The sequence below is a fragment of the Nuphar pumila genome, chromosome 1 (assembly GCF_984573655.1).
Source record: "Nuphar pumila chromosome 1, dmNupPumi1.hap1.1, whole genome shotgun sequence".
Classification (NCBI taxonomy): domain Eukaryota; kingdom Viridiplantae; phylum Streptophyta; class Magnoliopsida; order Nymphaeales; family Nymphaeaceae; genus Nuphar; species Nuphar pumila.
The window spans coordinates 11531700-11557311 of NC_143249.1; the positions used below are offsets into that span (position 1 = coordinate 11531700).

At 40.8% G+C, this 25612-nt stretch overlaps 1 protein-coding gene across 1 annotated transcript in view; it reads left to right on the plus strand.

Annotated features, from left to right (window-relative positions):
- Positions 1 to 25612, plus strand: part of LOC149847969 (ENHANCED DISEASE RESISTANCE protein (DUF1336)) — a 320270-nt gene that overhangs the window by 284399 nt on the left and 10259 nt on the right. Inside the window, exons 19-21 of the mRNA XM_090011056.1 lie at positions 8693 to 8836; positions 9128 to 9223; positions 24311 to 24412. Coding sequence (XP_089867182.1) covers positions 8693 to 8836; positions 9128 to 9223; positions 24311 to 24412 — 342 coding nt within the window. The remainder of the gene's footprint in view (positions 1 to 8692; positions 8837 to 9127; positions 9224 to 24310; positions 24413 to 25612) is intronic.

A 25612-nucleotide genomic window follows, 5' to 3' on the forward strand; every position in this document is an offset into this window, starting at 1 on the left:
CTTTAGTGCCATCTCTGGTGGTGTCGTGGTATGCTGCCTGTCGTGGGTGTGATATGCTGCCTATAGCAGTTTCTTGTTAAGGTGGATGTGATATATTGGGTCTGAGTAGTCGTCGTATTACAGACGATGGTCATGAATCTCAGGGTTTATCTGTGAAATTAAAACTAGATATAGTCGGTTGTATAGCTGGTTGTGAATCAGATCTGGATTTTCAGCAAACTGTGTGCGCGTGTGGTTGTACCTGTTCTTTTTAATCAAGCCCATCATTTTATCTTATGGCTCAAAGGGCTAAACCAGGTGAAAATTATTCCAATGACTCTGTAACTCTTAGCAGGGCTGAATGTGATGAGCTCCTTGCCTTATGCTCATCTGCATCGAAGCCTTCTGGTGCAGAGGTTGCAGGCTCGGCAAGAAATGGCCTTCTTGGCCAAGGTGGTAGGTGGATCATTGATTCAGGAGCATTCAGTCACTTGTGTGGGAATTCGTGTAACTTTTTAAATTTAAAACCTGTCTCAGATAAAAAAAGGGTAGTCCTTGCTGATGGCAGTTCTTCCCCAATTGTAGGGCAGGGAAACATGTCTATTTCTCCTACCCTTCAATTGTCAAATGTTCTTTATGCTCCTTTTCCACAGAATCTATTATCTGTCAGTCGAATGACAAAAGAACTGAATTGTAGGGTAATTTTTTATCCTATGGGTTGCACTTTTCAGGACTTTCTTACGGGGAAGAGTATCGGTGGTGGCTATGAGGAAGGTGGTGTGTATTATCTACATCAACCAGTGGGTTCTGTCTATTCTGTTGTTACGTCTTCCTCGAGTCCTTTATTATGGTATCATCGTCTGGGTCATCTTCCAGTGCCAAAACTTCGTCGAGTCATTCCTCATATACCTCCCTCAGTTTCTTTTCAATGCGAAACATGTCAATTGGGAAAACATTGCCGAAGCTCTTTTCCCTCTAGTCAAAGTCCATCGAGTCAAAGATTGTTTGACCTCCTTCATGTCGATGTATGGGGTCCGAGTAGGATTCCTAGTAGGTCTCAGTGTCGTTATTATTTGGTCATTATTGATGACTTCTCAAGGTTATCGTGGGTGTTCTTGTTAAAAGATCGGTCTCAAGGCCCTGTCATTCTTAAATCTTTGATTGTTGAAATAAAAACTCAATTTGACGTGTGTTAGAATTGTTCGCACTGATAATGCTCTTGAGTTCAAATCCAAAGACTTGCTTCAATTCTATTCTGATAAAGGGATTCAACCTCAATTTACATGTCCTCATACATCCCAACAAAATGGTGTGGCTGAGAGGAAACATAGACAAATTCTCAATGTCGCTCGGTGCCTAATGATTCAATCCAATATGCCTGCGCCATACTGGGGAGATGCAGTTTTGACTGTTGGTTTTCTTATATACCGCATGCCTTCAAGTTCTGTAGAAGAACAGGTCCCAATCCAAATTCTCCGTCCTGAGGCTCCTCTTTTTCCTATCCCCCGTAAAGTTTTTGGATGTGTGTGCTTTGTGCATAAGTTGGGTCCTGAACGAGATAAACTTGCTTCACAGTCTATTAAATGTGTTTTCCTTGGGTATCCTAAGAATCAAAAAGGATATCGTTGCTATGACCCTATATCCCATAAAGAGTATGTCAGTGCGGATGTTACCTTCTTTGAGTCTACTCCATATTTCACGAGTACTACTCCAAGGTTACATGAGAGTCAGGGTGATGTCTTTCCTTTGTCAATTCCTCCGTTTCCTTTAGAGTCGTTCACTCCACAGCCTGTGGCTCCATCCTCTGGGGAGTCTCGATACAGAAACCCTCCTATAGTGTATACTCACAGGTTACCACCTACCTCCATGCCCCCAGTATCTCCTTCTCCTGAGGTAAGTATCTTTGAGCATACTGAAGTTTCTGCTCTTGATGAGGATCTTCCTATTGCTTTGCGAAAAGGGAAAAGACAATGAACCCTTCATCCCATTTCTCAGCTTGATCTGAAGTTAATCTTGGGGCATCTATGAAGAATTTTATCTCGGCTTTGTCTGCCTCCTCTGTTCCGCTTTATCACAGTCAGGCTCTCTTCGACCCCAAATGGATGCAGGCTATGCAGGATGAGATGGATGCCCTATGCTCTAGGGGCACTTGGGACTTGGTTGATCCTCCAACTGATGCAGATATTGTTGGCTGCAAATGGGTATATACCATTAAATATAACTCGGATGGGTCAATTGAACGGTACAAAGCCCGATTGGTTGCAAAAGGCTATACTCAGACTTTGGTGTTGACTTTTTTGAAACTTTTTCCCCAGTCGCTCGTCTTGGCACTATTCGTCTCGTTCTCTCTGTTGCAGTGCACTATGGATGGCCCTTGTCTCAGTTAGATGTCAAGAATGCTTTTTTGTATGGAGATTTACATGAAACAGTCTATATGCAACAACCCTCAGGCTTTGAGGTTCAGGGGGAGTGTCAGAAAGTGTGCAAGTTGAATAAGGCTATTTATGGCCTGAAGCAGAGTCTTCGGGCATGGTTTCAAAAATTATTTGAGGTAATGTCGGATTTTAGATTTGTCAGGTCAGCCTCAGACCACTCCTTGTTTATCAAGAAAACTAGATCTGGAATTGTGATTATGATGGTATATGTCGATGACATCATATTAACAGGAAGCAGTGCCCAAGATATTTCCGCAACAAAGGATCATCTTCAGGAATATTTTGTTACTAAAGATCTTGGTTCCCTTCGATATTTTTTGGGTATTGAGGCTGCAAGAAACAAAGAGGGCTTAGTTTTGTCACAAAGAAAGTATGTGATGGACTTATTAAAAGAGACTGGAATGCTAGGAGCGAAGCCAGCTAACATTCTTATGGATCCCAAAACTCATATGTTCGATGAGAAATCTGAATATGTGGATAGTACCAGTTTTAGATCCTTCGTGGGTAAGTTGTTATATGTGACCGTTACTAGACCTGACATTTCATTAGCCGTGAGTAAAATTAGTCAATTCATGGATAAACCTACCAAAGCTCACTGGGATGCAACTATGATGGTTCTCAGGTACTTAAAATTATCTCCTGGTAAATGACTGTTATTTAAACAAAATCCTTCCTTGGACGTTGTTGCTCACACTGACGCAGATTATGCGAGGTCCATCGAAGATAGAAAGTCAACAACTGGATTCTGTGTTTTTGTGGGAGGAAATCTTGTTACTTGGAGAAGTAAGAAACAAACTGTTGTAGCCATGTCGAGTGCCGAATCAGAATACCGAACTATGGCTCAGACCGCAACTGAGATCATGTGGGTAAAATCAGTTTTGACTGAACTTCAGGTGAACGTATCCCTACCTATAGTGATGGTGTGTGACAATAGGGCTGCTACATATATTGCCAACAACCCAGTTTTTCATGAAAGGACTAAACATATTGAAGTTGATTGTCACTATGTAGGTGACTTGATTCAGGCTGGTTATATTTGCACAGATCATGTATCTTCCGAAGGTCAAGTTGTTGATGTCTTTACCAAGGCCCTTGCGAGGCCTAGTTTCTCCCATTATTGTGACAAGCTGAGCATGATCGATATCTATGCTCCAGCTTGAGGGGGAGTGTTGAGATTAAGAGGTTTTATGGTTAAGTTTTCCTAAACTAGAGGCTATTTGAATTTTTATTTTAATGAGGGGCTTATGTGTAATTTCTCCTTTTTGGCTTCTCTCTTTTTAACATAGAGATGAGCCCTAATCAAAGAACGAGTTCTATTGTTTCATACAGTCGTCTCTCTCTCTCTCTCTCTACCTCGGTTTCTGCATTTGCTTTTAGGTCGTCAACCGACTCTTTGGGGAGCCTCCCTATGTGGCATAAAAGACAAAAAGAAAAAAGTGAAAAAGGAAAAGAAAAAGAAAAGAAAAAAGGAAAAATTAAAAAATTACAAGCAATATTCCAAAGTGGAATATGCGCAAAACAGGAATTTACAGAAATACCCTTTTGGGTGAACAAATTATATATATTTATATTCATATATATATATACATATTTACATAGTATATATGTATATATATATCTATATATATATGAATATAAATATATACGAAAATACAAATGTCGATACATAATTTAATACAGATATGTTATGCAACTTTCGAATTGAATTTTTTTCCAAAATCACTATATTGAATTGAAAGTGTTTCCTTTAGTTTTTTTAGTTCCTGTATTGGATGTGACTTCAGGAATGCCACATAGAACAAGTGTAACGACCCCAACTCATACCTTTGAAAAATTGCGGAATTTTTTTTTTTTTAAGAGTTGCGGAAAACTTCCCAGAGTCCCAGGGTCCTTACAGTTCCAATTTCAGTTGGATGGCCACACACCACAAATAAACTTACATTTATCATCCATAACCAACCAACTAAATTCTTTTATTAATGAATCAATAAGAGTCACATACTCAATGTCAAAAGTGAAATAACAACTTGCAGGAAATAAGAACTAAAATAAACAAAAGTAGAGTCACTATGTCCGTAAGTGAAGCAATTGTGACCCTCGTATCCCCTCAGAAGCGAGTCGATTTCACTGATCACCTGTATCTTGGAAAAACCAATAAAATAGAGGGTCAGAAATTCGAAGAATTTTGCGTACAGGTTTCCTTAATGAATCAAATAAAAAAAAGAACATAAATAAGATCCATGTAATATTTTTGAGGAATACCGTTATAAGCAATTCATAAGACAATGAACCATCCATGGAGAAATAAACTAAACATTAAGCATGAGGGAACACGAAAGAAGTAACATTGATTAAAATTTAATCAATAAGGCAATTAAATGCAAAAGAGATCAACATCATGTCATGATCAACATATAACAACCAAGGGAACAGATAAACATACATGATCTAATGCATAGCAAGAATGTGCATAATTTATGTGCAATGCATGAACCCTTTATTATCTTTCATTTAAGCTTCCCTCTTTTCATATGCATGTCCTATTAAATGCACACAACTTTTAAGTTCCTGTTTTTAATTTCCATTGCCCGCGGATACACCAAACGGGTACAATCCCCGAGGTCAAGTAGGGTTCCCGGAGTAGCTTCACGCATAATTTGTATTTTATTATCGGGTTCCAAACTTAGCCCTCGACCGATATCAGGAAACAGCACCATCCATCGGAACATTGGAAAACAGCATCCAATGTCGGGGACACCATGGAAAACAGCATCCACTGGCGCCACTTTATTGGTATACCAAAACAATAACAGTTGTGTCAAAACACACCACCCCCAGGAAAAGTGGCGGACTCTTCCTAAAACCGTGGCCAGGAGATGAACCTCAATATCGGGTTCAGGGGCAACAACAACGCACACGGAGTTTTTGTATCCTCACGGTTTCCCCAAAACCGCATCCTCCAAGATTCCCTACACTAAAGAAGGGACATCAAGGAAACATAACTTATAATGTTATTCATTTTCTTTTATCTCGTTATTAATTCATCTCTTTTCATTTGTAAATCAGCATGCAGACTGAATAACATAAACTTGAAAATCAACATGCAAAGATAAGCTCGCAAATCAGCATACGCAGCTCTTCACGATCTACTACCCGTGGCAACAATAAAACAGCGCAATTAAAACCATATTATAAATGTGATTTTTGCGATACATTTTAAACAATTAAAGAAGGAGCAACACAAAGCTCAAGGCCCATCAGGCCCACGATGATTCCTTTCGATCATCGATGCACCATATGTAAAAACCATGAATACCATACCACAATGCATCACTTTTGAATGTTTCACAATGTACATTTATGCATGCCAATTAAAAATGTGCACAACACAATGATAAGCATATGCATGCATATGAATTCACAATCTCATATCCATTGCATGTTTCCCTCGGATTCGCATATTCATGTTAAATGCATGATTTCCTTTAGTATTTGTATGCATGATTTCCTTGCAATACACACGTACAACAGCTATGTGCACACTCATACAACTACTCGCATGTAGACATACTTCAATTCCATGTTGACTCATGCATGAGAAAACAGCCAAGTGTTACCATTTGTAACGCAGCATAAGCTATCCTATGTATCTTGATCACAATGTAAATGGGCATGAACAAAATACATAAACATAAATCAAGATAGATTTGGTGTCCTAAGATTGCTTTTTATTATGATAAAAATGCACAGCACTTGCACCAAATAGATAGCATTAGAAGTGGATCACAATTTACAGATAGATCTAGATTTATGCCGTGTGTGTTAAAATTTTGAAATAACCATATATTGCCTGGTGGCATAAATTGTCTCCACTAATGGAGACAACCTAAAGAATAATCAGTTCATTTCCAGATTTCAGGCTACTGCTCAACAAAGTCTAAACCATCTTTTCAAAACAGAATGCTACAAGGATATTCTTGGTACTGCTATGAGAGTCCACACAGCTGGTTCAAGTTGCGTTCATTTCAAAACCTACATGCCGATCTATGGCTTGTTTCAAAGATGTATTGGCATGATGGTTAAAATGCTGCTTGTGAAGAACGAAATAGAAAACTCCTCAAGCACCAAAGCATTTTCCAAGAATTTTGAAGGTTGACAATAATATGAATATTAGGCACATGGTCTAAGTAGCATTGGTGAACACTGGGCGGCCTGGACCAAGACCATGTTGGCTTACCAAACAGAAGCTTCTAGCACTGGTTACTGGATAAACAAAGAAAAAAGGTTGTGTAGGATAGTCACCCAAGATACGAGTCAACAAATCACCAATCATACACCACAATCTTAGTAAACCATGTACAATCTTTCTAGGACAGAGAACTTGGAAACAGATTGTCTGCAAACATGGTATGACACAGATAACAAGGCCCAGTCGAAATACATCAAACTAAAGGGCATCTTTTGTGATGTTGACATGATTTGTTCTCAACTAAACCATCTGCCCAACGCATGCACATTTATCTGAGATCTTCTAGTCGATGTGGATATCCCAGCAAAAGTAAGCTAAGACCAAAAACAGAAAGCACATAAACATAATGTATTTCAAATCCTCAAAAAAAAAATATCGCCCATATGTCAAGATAGATAATTCTCATGCAGCTAAATTTTATACTAAGTGGACGGAGAGCGTCATTCAAATTTGAAAATTTTATGCATAAACTAAAACAGGTACGCCAACTTTTCCCATATAATACAACAAGAAAGCTGCTTTGCAATAATGTTAACTAGATATTATCCCACATTAAGATTTAAAGAGTCATATTTACAGAAATGATTTATATGCAGATAGAGGAAGGAATTCCTCTTAAGGATATGCAGATTAGGACAGTTATATATATTATGTACATACAAATGCACAACCCAAGGATTGATACTTATCAAGAAAGCATATATAAAAAAAAAATGAGTATGTTAGAAGAAAATATAACTCAATGACGTTCAAACAGCACACCCTCAAGAGTCTTGATTTAACCAAATCCAGATGTTTCTAAACTTAAGGCAGACTTACCCACCCACTACACAAATCCCCTTAGGGTTTTTACGTTCTTAACTCCATGTGATTCGATCCATCGAAAGCCCAAAAGAGAAAAAAGGAAGTTCAAGGTGGGGTTTCCCCTCAAAATATTGTATGGAATCCGGTCCATATTTCATTCCTCACTCGATTTCAAGAGAGAGATCCTGTACCTCTTTGGCGAATCTCCGGCGATTAGCAGGTTCAATCGTTGCTAAAGAAGGGTCGGCTAAAGTCGTCCCTCGCTGCTGCCGTGACAGGGGTACCTGTCGTAGCCTACGGTGGCTGCAGCTTTCTGGCGACCTCCACCTCTCTGATGCACGCCCACACAAGAGAGAGAGGGAGCGAGAGAGAGAGAGAGATGGGGAAAAAGAGAAAGAGAGAGACGAGGGAAGAGGGTGAGACCCCCTCTCCACTTCCCTTTTATCGCCGAAACCCCCCTCCCTCTTGCCGAGAGGCGCGGGGTTCGGTTACGCCTGTTGTAACCGACCCCCCCCCCCCCCCCCCTTCTTCCCTTTCAGTAATCTGCAAGAATCATGCCCTAGGCACGATTCTTACCTTTCTTTCCCCCTTTTAAAAATTGCAGCCGATATCGGGTTTTAAAAAAAAAACCTACCGGTTACGAATCCGGGTCGGGTCCGACCCGGGTCTAAGAGTTTCCTTTTTTTTTCGTTACTTACCTGCTACGTGGGACGCGACTCAGGTCCGAACCCGGGACCCGTTGCAGATTCGATGGTTATTAGGGTCCGCAAATTTGGACCCGCTACCATTGCGAAGTGGACCCATAGGCTGGGTCCGAATGGATCCAACTGTGGATCCCTTACATATTTTTATTAATCTCTTTATTAATTTATTATATTATATATATATATATATATATATTTCAAATATGATAATATTTACATATGGATCCTGGATCCGAAAGTCTATGACTTTGAAATATTGCATATATTGTTCACATACCTTGTGATTTTGCGAGGTATGACATTTGGGAGGCAGTGTTCATTTACTGAGGACAGAGAAGCCACTCAGCTGGAGGTCTACCATCTTTTAGTGCTTCAGATATGATGGCATGACTTCTATATATAATCATAAAAACTATATTGTTTATCTTCATTCTCAGGGCCATGTTCATATTTGATCTGCATTGCAAGAAATCATGTTGTGATATTCATAAATAGTGGCTCTGCTGGATCTGTTTTGACAGGTTCCTGCAAAACCGAATTATAGTTTGGTGCTCTACTATGTAACTGAGAGGCCGATAAGAAAAGGTTCCTTATTGTCTGAATTTGTGGATGGAACTGATGCAATCCGGAATTCTAGATTCAAACTGATTCCTAGCATTGTGGAGGTATGAACTGCTTGCAAACTCAATTCAACTTACCAGGTTGGCATTTTGGCTACTGCGTTTCTAGCATCCATTTTGGATTCCAAATTGTCAATCTTTTTTCTGTGTTGGTGACTAAAATAATACAACACTGGACTAAAAGAATGGTTGGGTCAATAAAAAAGGAAAAAAAAAAAGCTTTAGATTATTACATTTGGTAATATGCAAATAATAAAAAATTGAACATAAGATGCGACTTCTGTCTGTTTCCTTCCTACCCAGTGCAATTCTTGACTTTTTATTAAAAATTTCCAGGGATATTGGATGGTTAAACGTGCAGTTGGTACTAAAGCTTGTCTCCTAGGGAGAGCAGTGACATGCAAGTATCTTCGACAGGACAATTTTCTTGAGGTACCTTGTTAAACTCTTGGTATGTTCATCCAATAATGTCTGATTCTACTGACTCTGTATTTTAGCAATAAAAGAACACCAACCAGATGCTACTTTATGTGGTATTATACTTCAATGATGAACAAATTTCTGGTAGCTCTGCGGGCTTTCTATTGAAGATCATTAAATTTTGGATTATTCGTCTTTTGTAAATGTATCTGTTTTTTGCTTATCCCTGCTTTATCTAGGACTTGGAGTGGCAAGTCTTTGCTAAAACAAAATCACAATTTATAAGGTGTATAAGGAAAATTTGTCTTGATATATGCTCATTTGTCATGCTTGTTGAAGTGTTACATTGCACATTAGGGTATTTTACTCCCTCCCAGTTTTGCTCTTTATATTTTGGATATTTATGTCTTTCAACCCTTTGTACTTTGTATATATATATATAGAGAGAGAGAGAGAGAGAGTGATGCAAACACGCTAAATGTTTTTCACACTTTTTATTTTTATTTTTATTTTTATTTTTAAACTCTGACCATACATATGTGATCTATGTACTTGATTTTATAGGGATCAGCTCTTGAAGTTTTGTTTCTAGCACACGAGTGGGATTTTATAAAGTTTGAAAAATCAACGTCCAAAATCTTTGTAATTTTTTTGGCTCCAAATATCATTTTTTATCGAAAACACATAATCCAGGTGTCAATTCCTAGTAAATTGATCATGCTGAACACATCTATGGGGTCGGAATAGCGAATAAAACACCGAAAATGCCGAAAAAAACCATTTAGCATGTTTTCCATCACTATATGTATACATATATATAGAGTGGAGCGTATTGTCGGACGCCCCTGGCATCGAATGAGCGTCGCGCGTCAAAGTTTTTTCAAAAATTTGACCTTTAGCAGAGGTTCTTGACCGCCGCTAAAAACAAAAAAAAGCGTAATTTTTTTGTGCCGTTAATCGTGCAGGCAATCAGCAGTGCAAAAAGTGTCTGATTTGCACATGACACTTTACATGTTTGATGATACGCATGATTTTCTATATATATATATATATATACAACAACAACAACAACTATGCCTTCATCCCAAAATAATTGGGGTCGGCAATATGAACCAAAAAAGAAAATCATTATGGGTCTTCCACATGAATCCTTCTCCTCCAATCATTTCTATCCAATGCCATGTCCTCGGTGAGGTTCAAAGCATTCATATCCTTTCCTATCACCTCCATCCATGTCTTTCTAGGCCTACCCCGACCTCTTTTAACTAATATATTTTCCCATTTCTCCATCCTTCTAACTGGAGCATCTTTAGGCCTTCGCCGAATATGTCCAAACCACCGTAAACGATTCTCTCTCATCTTATTTTCAATTGGTGCAACGCCTACCTTCTTACGTATATATCCCTTCTTATATATATATATATATATATATATATATATATATATATATATATATATATATATATTGTCACTTTACAAGGAGGGCCTATGAAGAAGAGTTATCTCACTTGAGCATGTGGGCTCTGAGGATCATATTGCAGATGTGTTCACTAGGAGTCTTGCTCCTTTACATTTTAGTTCAAATGATTTCACTTGCATCATGTCAAGTTTGAGGGGGAGTGTTGAGACATTTATCATATTATATTTCCATTCTTATGTGTTGCCCCTTTATGTATTTATATGTGTATAGCATTCCTTTAGGGGTATTTTTGTACTTTATCAGGTAGTGCATAGTCAAAGGTTTTTTGTCCTGTAGTGGGGTAGAGGGTCCCCTTATATGGTTGTATTCTTCTCATTTCAAGGTTAATGAAGTTTCTCTTCTCCTTGCTCTCTCTCTCTCTTATGGTTGGGACTCTATTGTTTTGAAAGGATATAGGCTTACAGCTAGAAATTGTGGACCCATATGAGTTAACGGGTTCGGGTATGTATTGGGTCGGGCCTTTAGTAGACCCGTTTTGATTTGGTTCACGTTCGGATCTGGGTATGACTGAAAAAGTATACCCATATGGGTTAATAGGTTCGAGTTTGAGCTTGGGTCTTGATATGATTTGTATTATATGTAATGAAATGAAATAATCCTTAAATGGATGCCCTTTATGGGCTTACTAACATACAAGCATATGAACAGCAAAGGACCACTTATGGGTCAATACAAAACAACGCCACTAACGGAAAAAAATCAACACCTAAAAAATATAAAATATATTGCTCATAAAATGCTTGAGACAAGCATGTTACAAAGAGGGGAGTAATCCCCTTTATGTAGAGAAGAGAAGCCATAAAGAGCCGCTGGGGAGCTCTTAAAAATTAAAAGACAATATAAAAAGACTAATGTGCCCCTAATGGGCACAACCTATTACATAAAAAGTGAAATGACAAAAATACCTCTATTGGATATTACCTATTACAACAATATAATATATATAGCTAAATATATACACCTATGTGTACAACTTTTGTAACGACCCTAATCCATACCCTTTGAAAATGCGGAATATTTTTTTTTCTATGCGGAAACCTTCCTAGAGATCTGGGGTCCTCACAGTTCCACTTTCCATTAGATAGCCCAACCACCACATCTAATGTCGGGGACATAAGGGACACCCCACGCCCACAAGTGTCACTTCCTTGGTACCATAACAACAACTGTGTCAAACACACCACTCCCGGGTAAAGTGGCGGACTCTCCCTAAAACCGTGGCCAGGAGAAAGAACCTCAATATCGGGTTCGGGGGACAATTTTACAGCACACGGAGTTTTTATATCCTCACAGTCTCCCCAAGATCGGATATCCAAGATTCTCATACTCCAGATGAGATATCCCAGAATGTATATTACACTGTTCTTATTCATTATATTTTATTGAAGTTAATTCTTTAAGTTTGCAACACCATATGCAAAAGTAAAGTGAAAAACCCGCATCCTTTCTTGCGGGGACCCATTCGGGACTCCAACCCGTATAAACCACTAGAACAGTGTAGTAATGTGCCAAACCATCTTATGTGGTTTAAGTGATGCATTTGAAAACATAAATAAAAGAAAACCCAACCCACGGCTCTCGAGGCCGGTGATGTCCATTTAGGCCATCAATGCACCACATAATAAAACCAAATTAGTGTTTCATTCGTAACACTAGGCCAATAGTGCCAAAAGCATGTGCACTTATGCAATCATACACCCAAACATATGCATGTCATAATTCATTCATATGCATTTTCAATATGTGTGTGTTACCTACATCACATATAGGTATTAACCAATCAAGAAAGACGCGAGAAATATTTGAGGTACGTATTATTTCTTGTCTTCTTTCCTCTCTAATGGGCGAAAAAGACTCCCATTTCTCTCTTGGGTTTAAGCTTAATGGCTCAAACTATCATGTTTGGGCCGGTAATATGGAAGCCCATATTAAAGGAAAGGGGCTTTGGGGTTACATTCATGGATCCATACCGGAACCGGAACCCAAAATCACCATCATTGAAGGAGGGGATATTAAGATCCTTGAAGGGGATGAAAGACAAAAGGCTCTTGAAGAATATTCTAAAAAGCATGATGATTGGGAAATGAAGAACTTCAAGATCTTATCTTGGATTTTCTCATCCGTTGAGACCAAGATAAACGCCAATATCATCAAATTTAAAAAAGCTTCCGAAGCTTGGATATATCTTGAGAAAATGTACACTTCAAGAGACTTATCCCACAAGTACTTTCTCCAAAAGAGGGCTTTGACCCTATAACAAAATGAAATGACCATTCGGGAGTACTTTGCCGAATTATCCTCTATTTGGGACGAGTTTGCCATCCTTGAACCAAAATGGAGTGGAGAAGCTATCGAATTAAGGCACAAGCAACTTGAGGAAGACCGGTTCTTCAATTTTTTAAATGGCCTTAGACCCGAATTTGAACAAGTTCGGTCCTCTCTTCTCTCCGCTTTCACATCTCCCTCACTTGCAGATGTAATCACCAAGCTAAGTGGTGAAGAAACCCGTATGGGGATTAGCAAGAATAATCCTAGCATTCTTGTTACCTCTTCCACTCAAGAAGATGGTGAAATGGTTAATGTCGTGTCAAGACCGGGGAATAACATGAAGACCTATAGACCTCCTCATTTCAAGAACCAAGGTCAAGGAGGAAATGATCGGTATGGCAAAAGAGATTATAGCAAATTGAATTCTCACTTTTGTAAAGAACCAGGACATATCAAACCTATATGTCCTAAATGGAAAAAATTGATTGCAACGGCTATGGCATCCCAAGCAGAAAAACGACCCTCATCATCAAGTGAGTCTCTTTCCCTTCAACAAATCGTAGAGGCATTGCAACCTCTTCTCAAGGGAGGCACTTCCGGAGCCGCTATGTCATCCTCTTTCCCCGGTAAGACATCTTGGCTTTTAGATTCCGGGGCATCCTTTCACATGACCCCTAGTTCTTGCTCTCTTTCAAATATTTCTAAAAATTCTTTTCCATCCTTTGTCTCTACCGCGGACGGAACATCTCTTGAGATTAAAGGAATAGGTAATTTTGAAAAACAAGACTTTTTTGTTCCAAAAATTCGTCTTATCCCAAAACTTATTTTAAATCTTATTTTCGTCTCCCAACTCTCGGACCATGGTTGCGATATAAAATTCTCTTCTAATAAATGTTGGATATGGGGAAGGCTCTAGAAGAGGAGACCTCTACTACGTTGATTTTCTTCAAGTTCTCAAGAGTCAATTTTGTAACGTTGTTCAAAACAAAGATATTCATGTATGGCATAAGAGATTGGGTCATCCCAATATTCTTAAAATCTCATATCTGCCTTTTATTAAACATCTTTGTAAAAGTGATTTTCTATGTAATGAATGTATTCTTGGGAAAATAAAATGTTTGCCTTTTCCTCAAAGATCCATGTTTACGACAAAACCATTTGAAATTGTCCATTCCGATGTATGGGGTCTGGCTTCTGTGATGTCAAAGGGAGGATTTTCATACTATGTGATTTTTGTGGATGACTACACTAGGTTTTGTTGGATTTTTTTTCTTAAACATAAACATGAAGTTTTTTCAACTTTTAAAAGTTTTCATATGATGATTTCAAATCAATTCAATGGATGCCTAAAAATCCTTAGGTCCAACTCTGGAGGAGAATATCTCTCAAATGAATTCAAAAGTTATCTTGAAAATTTTGGTATCCTTCATCAAAAATCTTGTCCGAAAACCCTTCAACAAAATAGGTTAGCCGAACGAAAGCACAGACACATCATTGAGACAACTAGGACTTTACTCATTTCACAAAACATTCCAAAGAATCTCTGGGCTAAGGCAGCCTTTAACTCTGTCTATCTCATAAACAGACTTCCATCGAAAAATTTAAACAAAATTTCTCCTTTTGAAAAATTATACGATAAGGAACCTGATTATAGCAGGTTAAGGGTCTTTGGGTGTATGTTTTGTTCTTACTGATAAGAATGACAAACTTTCTCCTAAGGCCATTCCTTGTGCCTTTCTTGGCTATTCGCAAGTTTCGATCAGAGATTTGGAGGTTGTTCGTGATTTTCCAGACGTCTTCCTAGAGGAGTTGTCAGGACTTCCCCCGCCTCGTGAAGTGAAATTCAACATCGAGTTGCTACCGGGTACCACGCCGATTTCTAAAGCTCCATATCGTATGGCGCCAGCCGAGCTCGAGAAGCTCAAGGAGCTCAAGAAGCAATTGCAGGAGTTGATGGATTTGGGTTTCATTCGCCCCAGTGTCTCGCTTTGGGGAGCTCCTGTCCTATTCGTTAAAAAGAAGGATGGATCATTGCGATTGTGCATTGATTATCGAATGCTCAATCAGGCCACAATAAAGAATCAGTATTTGTTGCCTCGCATCGTTGTTCTTTTCGATCAGCTAAGGAAGGCTAGGGTATTCTCTAAAATCGACCTTAGATCTGGGTACCATCAACTCAGAATTAAGGGAGATGATATCTCCAAAACAGCTTTTCGAACCAGGTATGGGCCTTACGAGTTTACTGTCATGCCTTTCGGACTCACCAACGCTCCTGCAGTCTTCATGGACCTCATGAACCGTGTGTTCAAACCCTTTTTAGACACCTTCGTAATTGTGTTCATCGATGACATCCTGATGTATTCGGAGACCTGGGATCAACATCGCAAACATCTGATCATAATCTTGGAGACCCTGCGGAAGGAGTGTTTGTTCGCTAAGTTCTCCAAAAGCGAGTTTTGGCTCAAGGAAGTTATGTTTTTGGGTCATGTTATATCTGAGAAAGGCGTATCCGTAGATCCTGCCAAGGTGGAGGCCGTACTAAATTGGCAACAACCGAGGAATGTTCGTGACATCAGAAGTTTCCTTGGATTAGGTGGATATTATCGAAGATTTATCCAAGACTTTTCCAAAATCTCTCTACCTATGACAAAATTGCTAAAGGAGGCTAAGTTCGTGTGGGACGATACGTGCGAAAACAGTTTTCAGATGCTGAAGGAGCGACTTACTACCGCTCCTATCTTGGCCTTGCCTTCAGGACAAGGCGGCTTCGTGATCTATACGGACGCTTCAGGAACAGGCTTGGGATGTGTCCTGATGCAATATGGGAAAGTAATCGCCTACGCCTCGCGCCAACTCAAAATCCATGAGAAGAATTACCCGACCTATGATTTGGAGTTAGTAGCTGTGGTCTTCGCTTTGAAGATATGGCGACACTATTTATACGGGGAACAGTTCGAGGCTTTTACGGATCACAAGAGCCTTAAGTACTTATTCTCGCAGAAAGAGTTGAATATGAGGCAACGATGTTGGTTAGAATTCTTAAAGGATTACGATTTCACCCTTTCCTACCATCCAGGGAAGGCAAACGTCGTGGCTAACGCTCTCAGCCGCAAGGCTTCCGGTGTTTCTTTCAATCAATTATACGCTGATTGGAAGCTTTTTGAGGAACTGGTTTCTTGGAAACCATTTGCTGTCACGTAGCATTCTATCAGACTTTCCAGTCTAGTGGCCCAACCTGAGCTTTTAGCAAAGATTTTTGTTGCGCAAAGGATTGATGCGCAATACGTAAAGCTGAAGGCTCAAGCACAACAGCCTGATACCCCCTTTTGTCTGAAGGAAGTTTATGGCGTAAGAATCGCCTCTGGGTCCCAAATGATCCTGTTTTGAGAGACGAGGTTCTCGCGGAAGCTCACAAGTCCAGATACACGATCCACCCAGGAGGCACGAAAATGTTCAAAGACCTGCAGCGAGGTTATTGGTGGAGCGGAATGAAGCGAGACGTGGCCGAGTATATCGCCAAGTGTTTGACTTGTCAACAGATTAAGATCGAGCATCAACGACCTGGCGGAGTAATGCAGCAGATTGAAATCCCACAATGGAAATGGGAAGACATCACTATGGACTTTATCGTTGGTTTGTCGAAGACTCAAAAAAAGCATGATGCGATTTGGGTGATCGGCGATCGACTTACCAAATCGGCACATTTCCTTCCAATTCGCCTCAGTCAGTCACTCGACAGTCTGGCGGACCTCTATGTTCGGGAGATTGTAAGATTGCGCGGTGTTCCAGTGTCCATCATCTCCGATCGCGACCCTAGATTCACCTCAAGGTTTTGGGGACAATTGCAGTCAGCCTTGGGTACAAAATTGAAGTTTAGCACCGCTTTCCACCCTCAGACCGACGGGCAGTCTGAACGCACGATTCAGACTTTGGAAGACATGCTACGTGCATGCATGTTGGATTGGAAAGGAGAATGGGATTCTCATACCAGTCTGGCAGAATTCGCGTACAACAACAGTTATCACGCTAGCATCGGGATGGCCCCTTACGAGGCCTTGTACAGGAAGCCCTGTCGATCACCTCTCTACTGGGACGAGGTCGGCGAGCGAAGATTGGATTCTCTGGTAGTGTTACAACACTACACTCAGCAAGTGCAGTTGATTCGGGAGTGACTCCGTACTGCCCAGAGCCGGCAGAAAAGTTATGCGGATCGTCGTCGTCGAGAGCTCACATTCTGTCTTTAATTTGCCGCCGTGCTTTGCGCCCAGGCTTTTATTTACGCATTTTCCTGCTTTCTGTCTTTAATTTGCCGTTGCGCTTTGCGCCCAGGCTATTACTTTGGTATTTCCTGCTTTCTGTCTTTAGCTCAAGGACGTGGTTTCGCGATCCTTGTCCGTTGTTTTCGCATTACTTGTTCTATGTTTGCCGTCGTGCTTTGCACCCAGGCTTTTGCTTTCACATTTGCTACTTTCTGTCTTAAAAACTTGCTACCTCGTTGGATGAAAGGAGTCCTTTTATATCGAACATGCGGTTTTGCAAACAAATGTTGGTTTTGAAGCATCATAGCGGGTCATCCTGAATCAAGCATTCAGAAGGAGTAGTTCCTCTACTCTAGTTCGCTTTTCTGACATAGCTCGAGATTACCCAACATCCGGGACTCGAGCAAGCTTGTGAGCGTAATTTTCTCATGCGAAATCCGCCTTTACCATTTATCGTTATCAGTGTCAAAATTTGTGTTGCATATTGACACTACGATAACGAATGTGAGATTCGAGAAAATCACATGCTATAAGATGGCACATGGTATCGGCCATTTCAAAAGTTTAGAATGATGATATTATATCTTTGCAAATCATGTTGTTGAGGCTCCTATTAAGGACCTAAAACCCTTCCTCGTAACGTGCTCATAGACATGCATGGCGTGCGAGTAATACGACGGATGTTGAGACGGTCATTCGACCTCGACCAGTCTATGAGCACATTGGTAAACCACATTACAGATTGATTGATTATCGCCTTCACAGGTAAGATGCTCGATTGGGTCAAAAGACCAGAGCATGTAGAATGGGTCGTTGGTTAAGTAACCCCTGACACACCCATTCGATTTCTTGTTGTCTGTCAAGGGAGAGGACGGATTGGTACACACACTTTGATGGACAGGTTGTTAACAACCATTCTACGAGCAAAGACTTGGTGTCCCCAGTCATCGGAGTTAGGGGATGAGACTACCAGATATTATCCTAGGTGGTAGATCTTTTGGACTTCTGCAGAAGTAGGATGCATCCGTAGCCACGAACGCCTTTGGGGAATCCTCTCTCGGCTAATGGCTGTCCCCTTAGGAACGAACTCAACTAGCTTGTAACGCCCCAAAATTTCAACATGTGATTTCGAAAACATTATCGAAAAACCTTTCAAAGATTTAAAGTTTTAACTTTTAAAAACGACAACGGAAGACATTTAGAAAGGAGCACAAGTCAACAATCCTGGGTACGTTAGCTGAAAAACCATCATTCACATGTACAACAACTTAAAGGAATTGAAGAAATAAGGCAATAGATTAAAAATCTGCAGTTTATTACAAAATGAGCATTTTGTTCCAAAGTTCAATAAATCTAAAGAAAACTCCAAAAAAGACCCAGAGCCAAGCCGCCAGCAGAAAGAAGATAAATCTTGATCCATGTTGCACCACGCCATCGGCCGCCAGTGAAGTCCTACTCCTCACCTGCCCATGAAATGGGTCAGTTTCATAACAAACCAGTAGGTGCACGAACAGATAAGTAGAATGAAAATAAAACAGGACATTCATGAGATAAACAGTTATGATATTGAAGCAATCAATACAATTGTAATCTATTCTAACAAGTGTAATATGTGCAAAGAGTTGTTAGTTGAAGCATTTCCAGCAGTGCAAGTCTCAATCATCTACAACTATTTATGAAGATATTGTTTAAGTTCTGATATTAACTGGCCTGTGGGTACGCACAGACGCGAAACGTAGAAACAGCCGAGACCGATCCGGGGGTTTATTATGTCAGGTGTTTTCATTAACCCGGATGGCTGACTGAGTCCGCTCCTAAGGGGACGGTCAGTGACCAAGAGAGTAAATCCCCGAAGGCATTCGTGGCCCATGGATGCATCCAACTTCTGCAGAAGTACCTGGGAGTTACCACCTAGGATAATTTATGGTAATCCCAATTCCCCTAACTCCGATGACTGGGGAAGCCGGGTCTTTTGCCCGTGGGGTGGTTGTTAACAACCTGTCCATCGGAGTTTTTGTACCATCCATCCTCTCTTTGATGAACCGTGAAGGTCGAATGGGTACGACGGGGGTTTCTTAACCGCCGCCCCATCCTACATGCTCTGGTCTATTAGACCCACTCGAGCATCTTGCCTGTGAAGGCGAAAGGTCACCATTTATGTGATCTCAGCATTGTGCTAATTGCATGCATCGAGGTTGCTACAACCTCATCCTCCAACCATCGTAACCCACATGGGACGTACTTGTCCAAAAGTACGGTTGTACCTCCCTAGAGGTACGACTACGATGAGAGGGCAACATATAATGTTTTATGATTCTTTTGGTTCATACATAACATGTATTGCTCTTTTGAGCAATTGGTCTGTAGAGGCCGATAATATCACATCAAAACAATAAAGTGTTGATTCCCACTTCAAGATACTCCATGACCTCACATAAAATTCATACCGTGCATGCCTTAAGGTTCGGTTACAATAGCAATTTCAATGGTTTTCTCTCCATAAATGAGTATATTCATAAAGTCTACCTTAAGTATGCAGTTCCAACAGAATAGGCATGCAGAACAGACAATCACGAGTTTAGTAATCTTACAAGTAAACAGGTATGCCAATTAAAACTATTTGATTCTTTCTAGAATGAGTCTACCCAAAGAATTTACATTAAGCATGCAATTTCAAAAGGATCAAAAAGAGTAAAACTCTGACCAGCCAATACTTCTTCAGATAAGCAGGTATGCAAAATAACTATTCTATCTTAGAAGTCTTATTTTATTTTGTTCATACAAACTCTTCGTGCGACTTTCCCCTACCTCGGGATGTCGTGCAGCTGCGTGCGTCTACGAGTGTAGATGATACGAGGCTCAGGCCGCGGAGCCAGAGCGGGGTTCGATGCGAAGTCTGCAAAAGTGTGAGTATTCAATTATGATAATTTAATTTACTGGTGCGACGGGAGCAAGGGTAGGATTAGGTGACCGGGGATTTCGGCCCCTTCCAGACAGAACAACAAAAGGCAGGGCCCTCAGCCCCTGCCTGATGAACAGGGAATGGCAGGGCTTCGGCCCCTGCCTGGCACAAAAAGAATGGCAAGGGCCTTGGCCCCTGCCTGACGAAAATGGGGAATGGCAGGGGCCCCAGCCCCTGCCTGACGAATCAAGGGACGGCAGGGGCCTCGGCCCCTGCCAGAAGCACCTACAAATGGCAGGGGCCTCGACCCCTGCCTGGCAAAAACACGGAGCCGCAGGGGGGTGTCCTGCCCCCTGCGTGCCGAGGATCAAGGGCAGCAGGGGGATATTCCCTGCCCTCCCAGAAGCCAAGAGGCGACAGGGGCGAGCCCCTGCCTGCCGGGAAATAGGAAACGGCAGGGGCATTGCCCCTGCCTACCGGAGATCGAAAGGCGGCAGGGGGCAAACCCCTGCCAGGGAGAGAGAGCTCGGTGTGACAGGGGGCAACCGACCTCCTGTCGGATTCCCTATGACCCACAGAGGTGAGGGAGTGTCGCAGGGGCCTTTGGTCCCCTGACGGCACTGTTTAGTTACTCGTCACACATAGTTAATTATTTGTGCTTCTTTCAGACTTTTCTGTCTACTTGTGCACCTACTAGTTTTTCACGAAACTAACCCATTTTATCGGTACAGGTGATGATTAGGTGCTTAGCAGGCGATGACGCGATTGCGAGATGTCTTCAGGATCCATTGTTACCACTCGCAACTCTTGTCCTGATCGTTTTGGGTTTTTGTTACGGATTTCTTAAGGAAATCCAAATTTTGTACAACTTAAAAACTATTTATAATACGAATGTTTTCATCTAGATATTTGCAAGTTATGCCTTTGTCTTTTTGCTCTTTTAGCTAACGTACCCAAGATTATCGACTTGCCCTCTTTTCTTTTAAAAGAAATGCTTCCGCTGATTTTATAAATAAACTCTGAAATAAAAAGGATTTTCGAGCCTTTTAAACCATTTTAAAAAAAGGTTTACAATTTCGAAATTTTGGGGCGTTACACAAAATGAAATTTCTACGGAAGATTAAAAGGAAGGAAACTCGGAAATGAGAACTTTAATAAAGAATGATGTGAAACCGGAAAGGAGATAAACAATATAAAAGAGAAGGGAAGAAGATGGGTTACCTACTGTGATTTGATGGAAGATCCGATTGCAGAAGGATAGAGATGATCTTTTGATGCTCTCTGCGGTCGCGGTCTATGCTTCGATTGGGAAGGAAGAGGGGTTTTTGTATAAAGTTGCACGGAGTTGACCACCTTCGGATGATTGAGGAAGAAGAGAGGAAGAGAAGGGGAAGAAGAAGAAGAAGAGAAGCGTCGATATGGCGATGGTGGGATGAAAAGCGATTGTGAAAGAGGAAGGTGGAGGGGTGAAGATGGATGATCTGAGAAGGAGAGAGAAGGGTGTTGGGGTGATAACGGGTGATCTGAGAAGGCCCTTCTGTGGTTTGTTAAATAGAGGATGGAGGAAGGATCGAGAGCTTCGGGGGGAGAGAGAGAGAGAGTATCGAGCGCAACGGAAAACCGTTGCAGGTTTTTCAAAGGGGCTCTTTGGGTTTTTTTTTTTTCAAATTTTCCAATAAAAGGCTCTTTCAAAAAGTTTTTCTCAAAAAGGGTTTTTTAGCAAAAGGGTGCTTTTGTGAAAAATATCCGATTTAATTTCAGAAATGGATTTGGATCCAGAAATTTTGATAAAACATTAGAATTGAGATCTCGAATTGAGAACGGACCCTGAGTTTGAGACAAATCTCTGAGAAAATATAAAGAAATCGATTTTTTTTATTTTTTGAAGAATAGAAAAACCAGGATCAGAATTGGATCCGGATATCTGATTTGGGTCCAGGATTGGTTTAGATATAAAAATTGAGTCTGGATTCCAGCAAATCCGAGAAATGAATGGAAATTTGATTAAAAATTAACCTGATTATTCAGAAGATGTAGCCAGGGGTAAAAAGAGAATTTTTTGGATTTTTTTGGAAAATATGGGGTGTTCACAACTGCGTCCTTGAGTTAAGTGCATACTCGTATAAATATATATATATATATATATATATATAGATATATAGATATAGATATATATATATATATTTAGTTAATGATCGCTTTTAGTTTAATTGAACTTATTTCAATTATCCAAGTCCTCCGTGCAATCTTTCCCTACCTCGGAGAGTTGCAAGTTTGTTGGCGTCTGCGGGTGTACACGATTGACGACTCGGGTCACGGAGCGCGAGCGGGATCCATCGTAGCTGCAAATATGCGATATTAACATGCAACCAAGACAAAAGCAAAAATAAGGAGAAGACCCAACTTCTCCAATACATAGGGCTGGGGCAGGGCCGAACGACTCTTGCCGCAAAAAGAACAGGTGCAGGGGCCATCAGCCCCCGCTGGTTATTTTAAAAAGGCAGGGGCCTTCGGCCCGTGCTGGAAATTTAAAAAGGCAAGGGGCCATCGACCCCTACTGGAAAAGTACAAAGGGAAGGGGCCGATGGCCCCTGCTGGAAAGGTACAAAGGCAGAGGCAGATGGCCCCTGCTGGAACAACAAAAAGGGCAGGGGTCTTCGACCCTTGCTGGAACAGAAAAATGAGCAGGGGCCTTCAGCCTCTGCTGGAAAAGCAAAAAAAAGGGCAGGCGCCGATGGTCCCTGCGAGGAAAATGAGCAGAGAGAAAGAGAGGCGCAGGGGCCAACAACCCCCCTACGGCTTTTGGGAGTGGAGGCAGGGGCCAAAGGCCCCTGTCGATTTGCTTAACAGGAAAACGAGACAGGGGCCAAAGGCCCCTGTCGGTTTCTTAGAGGAACAGGGAGCAGGGAGGAGACTCAGCCCCTCACTTGTCGTACGGAGATGCAGGGAGGTGGGCTCAGCCCCACCCCTGCAACCAAAGGGCACCGGGAGGGGAATCGGCCCCTCCCTTACCCTGCACGACATAGGAAGGGAGCTTTGCCCCTCCCCTGCGATCTAGGGCAGCAAGGAGGTGGCTCGCGCCCCTTCCCTGCGTAACGCAGAAACGAGGGGGAAAGAGAGAGAGACAGGCGAAAGAGGAGGAGAGGGGCGATGGTGCGTACCTGGGGAGGCGGCCGGAGAGGAGCTCACCGAAGACGGGAGGTCGCCGACGTCAGTGGCGGTGCTCGGCAATGCAGAGGAGAGAGATGGGAGTCGGGAGAGACGATGGGGACAAAGGAGTCGGGGTGGAAGGGGGTTTCAAGAACCTCCCCCCCTTCGGCCTCATCGTCCTTTAAATGGTAACAAAGGTGGTGCCTCAGTTGGGTCCAGGTCCGAATCCGACCCGAATCCAAGGTTAATTAATTTTTTTTCCATGTTATTATAGTTTTTTGTTATTTACTTTTATGTCATTTAAATAACTCTGATATGTCTCTTGCAATTATTGCTTAAGCATTCTTTCATTCAAATTAATGAATAATGGTTTGGTTTGGTTTGGTTTGGTATGTGTGATAAGTGTAAACTCTATTCTGGTGTGTTTGGTTATCCAATTGGGAGTGGAACGGTAAAGGCCCCGGGTTTTTAGAAAGATTTCCGCAATGGTTTAAAAAAAATGCATTTTAAAGGGGTATGAGTTGGGGTCGTTACATTGATTGGTGGTTTAACTTTAGACTCATTTCATTTCTGTCCATTAGATAACTGGGAAAAGACTTTTAGGACATGTTTATTTGGCCGCTTGTGAGAATAATTTCTCACATTTGTGAGAGAATGATTCTCACAAGCCCCATTTTCTCATGTCATTGCTACCATGAGAAAAATGGGGCTATGAGAACAAATCAAATGTGATTCATTATCTCACATAATGTGAGAGTTGGAGTCACAGTTTGGAGCTTGTGACTCCTCCAATGAGGGAATGATTCTCATGAGTCTTAAAATGACCAAGTGTATGTGCCCTTAGTTATAAATATCTTTCTTTTGGCTGAGCATCTACAGAGTGTAGAAATTGTTGCCCTTGAATGCCTCTCATTGCTGCTTGATGGGTATCCTTCTTTATACCGTCATGTTTAGTTATTTGATTTCTTAACATATATGTTCTTGTGTTATTCCATGCTTTTTTATTTCTTAACATGTGTATGAAATCAATCAATGTGCAGATAGATGTGGACATCGGATCTTCATCTGTTGCAAGGAGTATAATCAGTTTAGTTCTTGGATATGTTACGAGTTTAGTTGTTGATCTTGCAATTCTCATTGAGGTGTGTACTTGATTTCTGAGATTGACCGTCCTGCCTTTCTTTTTTCTTTTATTTTTTATAACTAAACAAGTATTTTAATACTTAATAATCATGAGCTGTGGCCAGTAGACTGACTTTGACACCTTCCAGGTGCATGCATATGCATGTTTCTTGTTACTCTGTGTTTTAGTCTCTATGTGTGCCTTGATATTACTGGGAACATCTGGGAATTTGATTTTCTTAGTTTGGTTTTAAAGGGAACTTCTACCACCCAGCAAAAAGGTAAATCATGTACTATTTTGCTTAATGATTCTGAGCTGCTTATCCTTTGCTGGCAAAGGTGAGTCTTGTGGGCTGTTGGTGGAATGGCATGTCACTCCACTAACTTATTTGAATGAAATTTCATCTGAAAAGCAGATTTATGCTTGCCTATTTCATGGTAAAATGTCGGAGGTTTGATGTTATGTTTCTTTTTACTTCAGCCTTACTTTAGACACACACACATACACAAGCGTGTTAGTGTATCTTTTCCAGGTTCCATTTTATTATAACTAGCATTTTTCTTTAATGCGTAGATTATATGCCCTGTCATGATATCTGATTATTGAGCTGTCCATACGAACAACACAACTCATGATATATATATATATAGATATATATATATATAGATATATAGATATATAGATATATAGATATATATATGTATATAGATAGATAGATAGCGACAAACAAATATACATATATATCAGCCAAGAAATTGTGAATATTGCATTAGTTAGCCTGGTACACGAGCATGAAAACATAATCTTTGAAGACACGTGTTACTGTAATGAGATATTGCGGAAATATAAAGAGTGCATACAAGCACATACAACAATGAATAAAAGAGAAAATATCACAAGTCCACGAAGGGACAATACAAGCACAAGCCTTTAAGAAGGCAACAATATACAAAGCCTCTTATTGAAATGAGAGAGGAGCTCTCCAAGAAGAAAATACACAAGGGGATCACCCCTATTTATACAAGAGAAGGAGGAGGAAAAAGGAGGGCCAAAGGGCCTCAAAAGGAGAGCCAAAAGGGGGCTCCCATAGAGTCGTTGGGAGCCCCCAACGGTCACATTTGTGACCGTTGGGGGCTCCAACGACTTCTATGTTGGAGCCCCTTTTGGTCCTCAAAAATAATAAAAAGAAAAATAATAAAAATAAATAATAAAAATTACA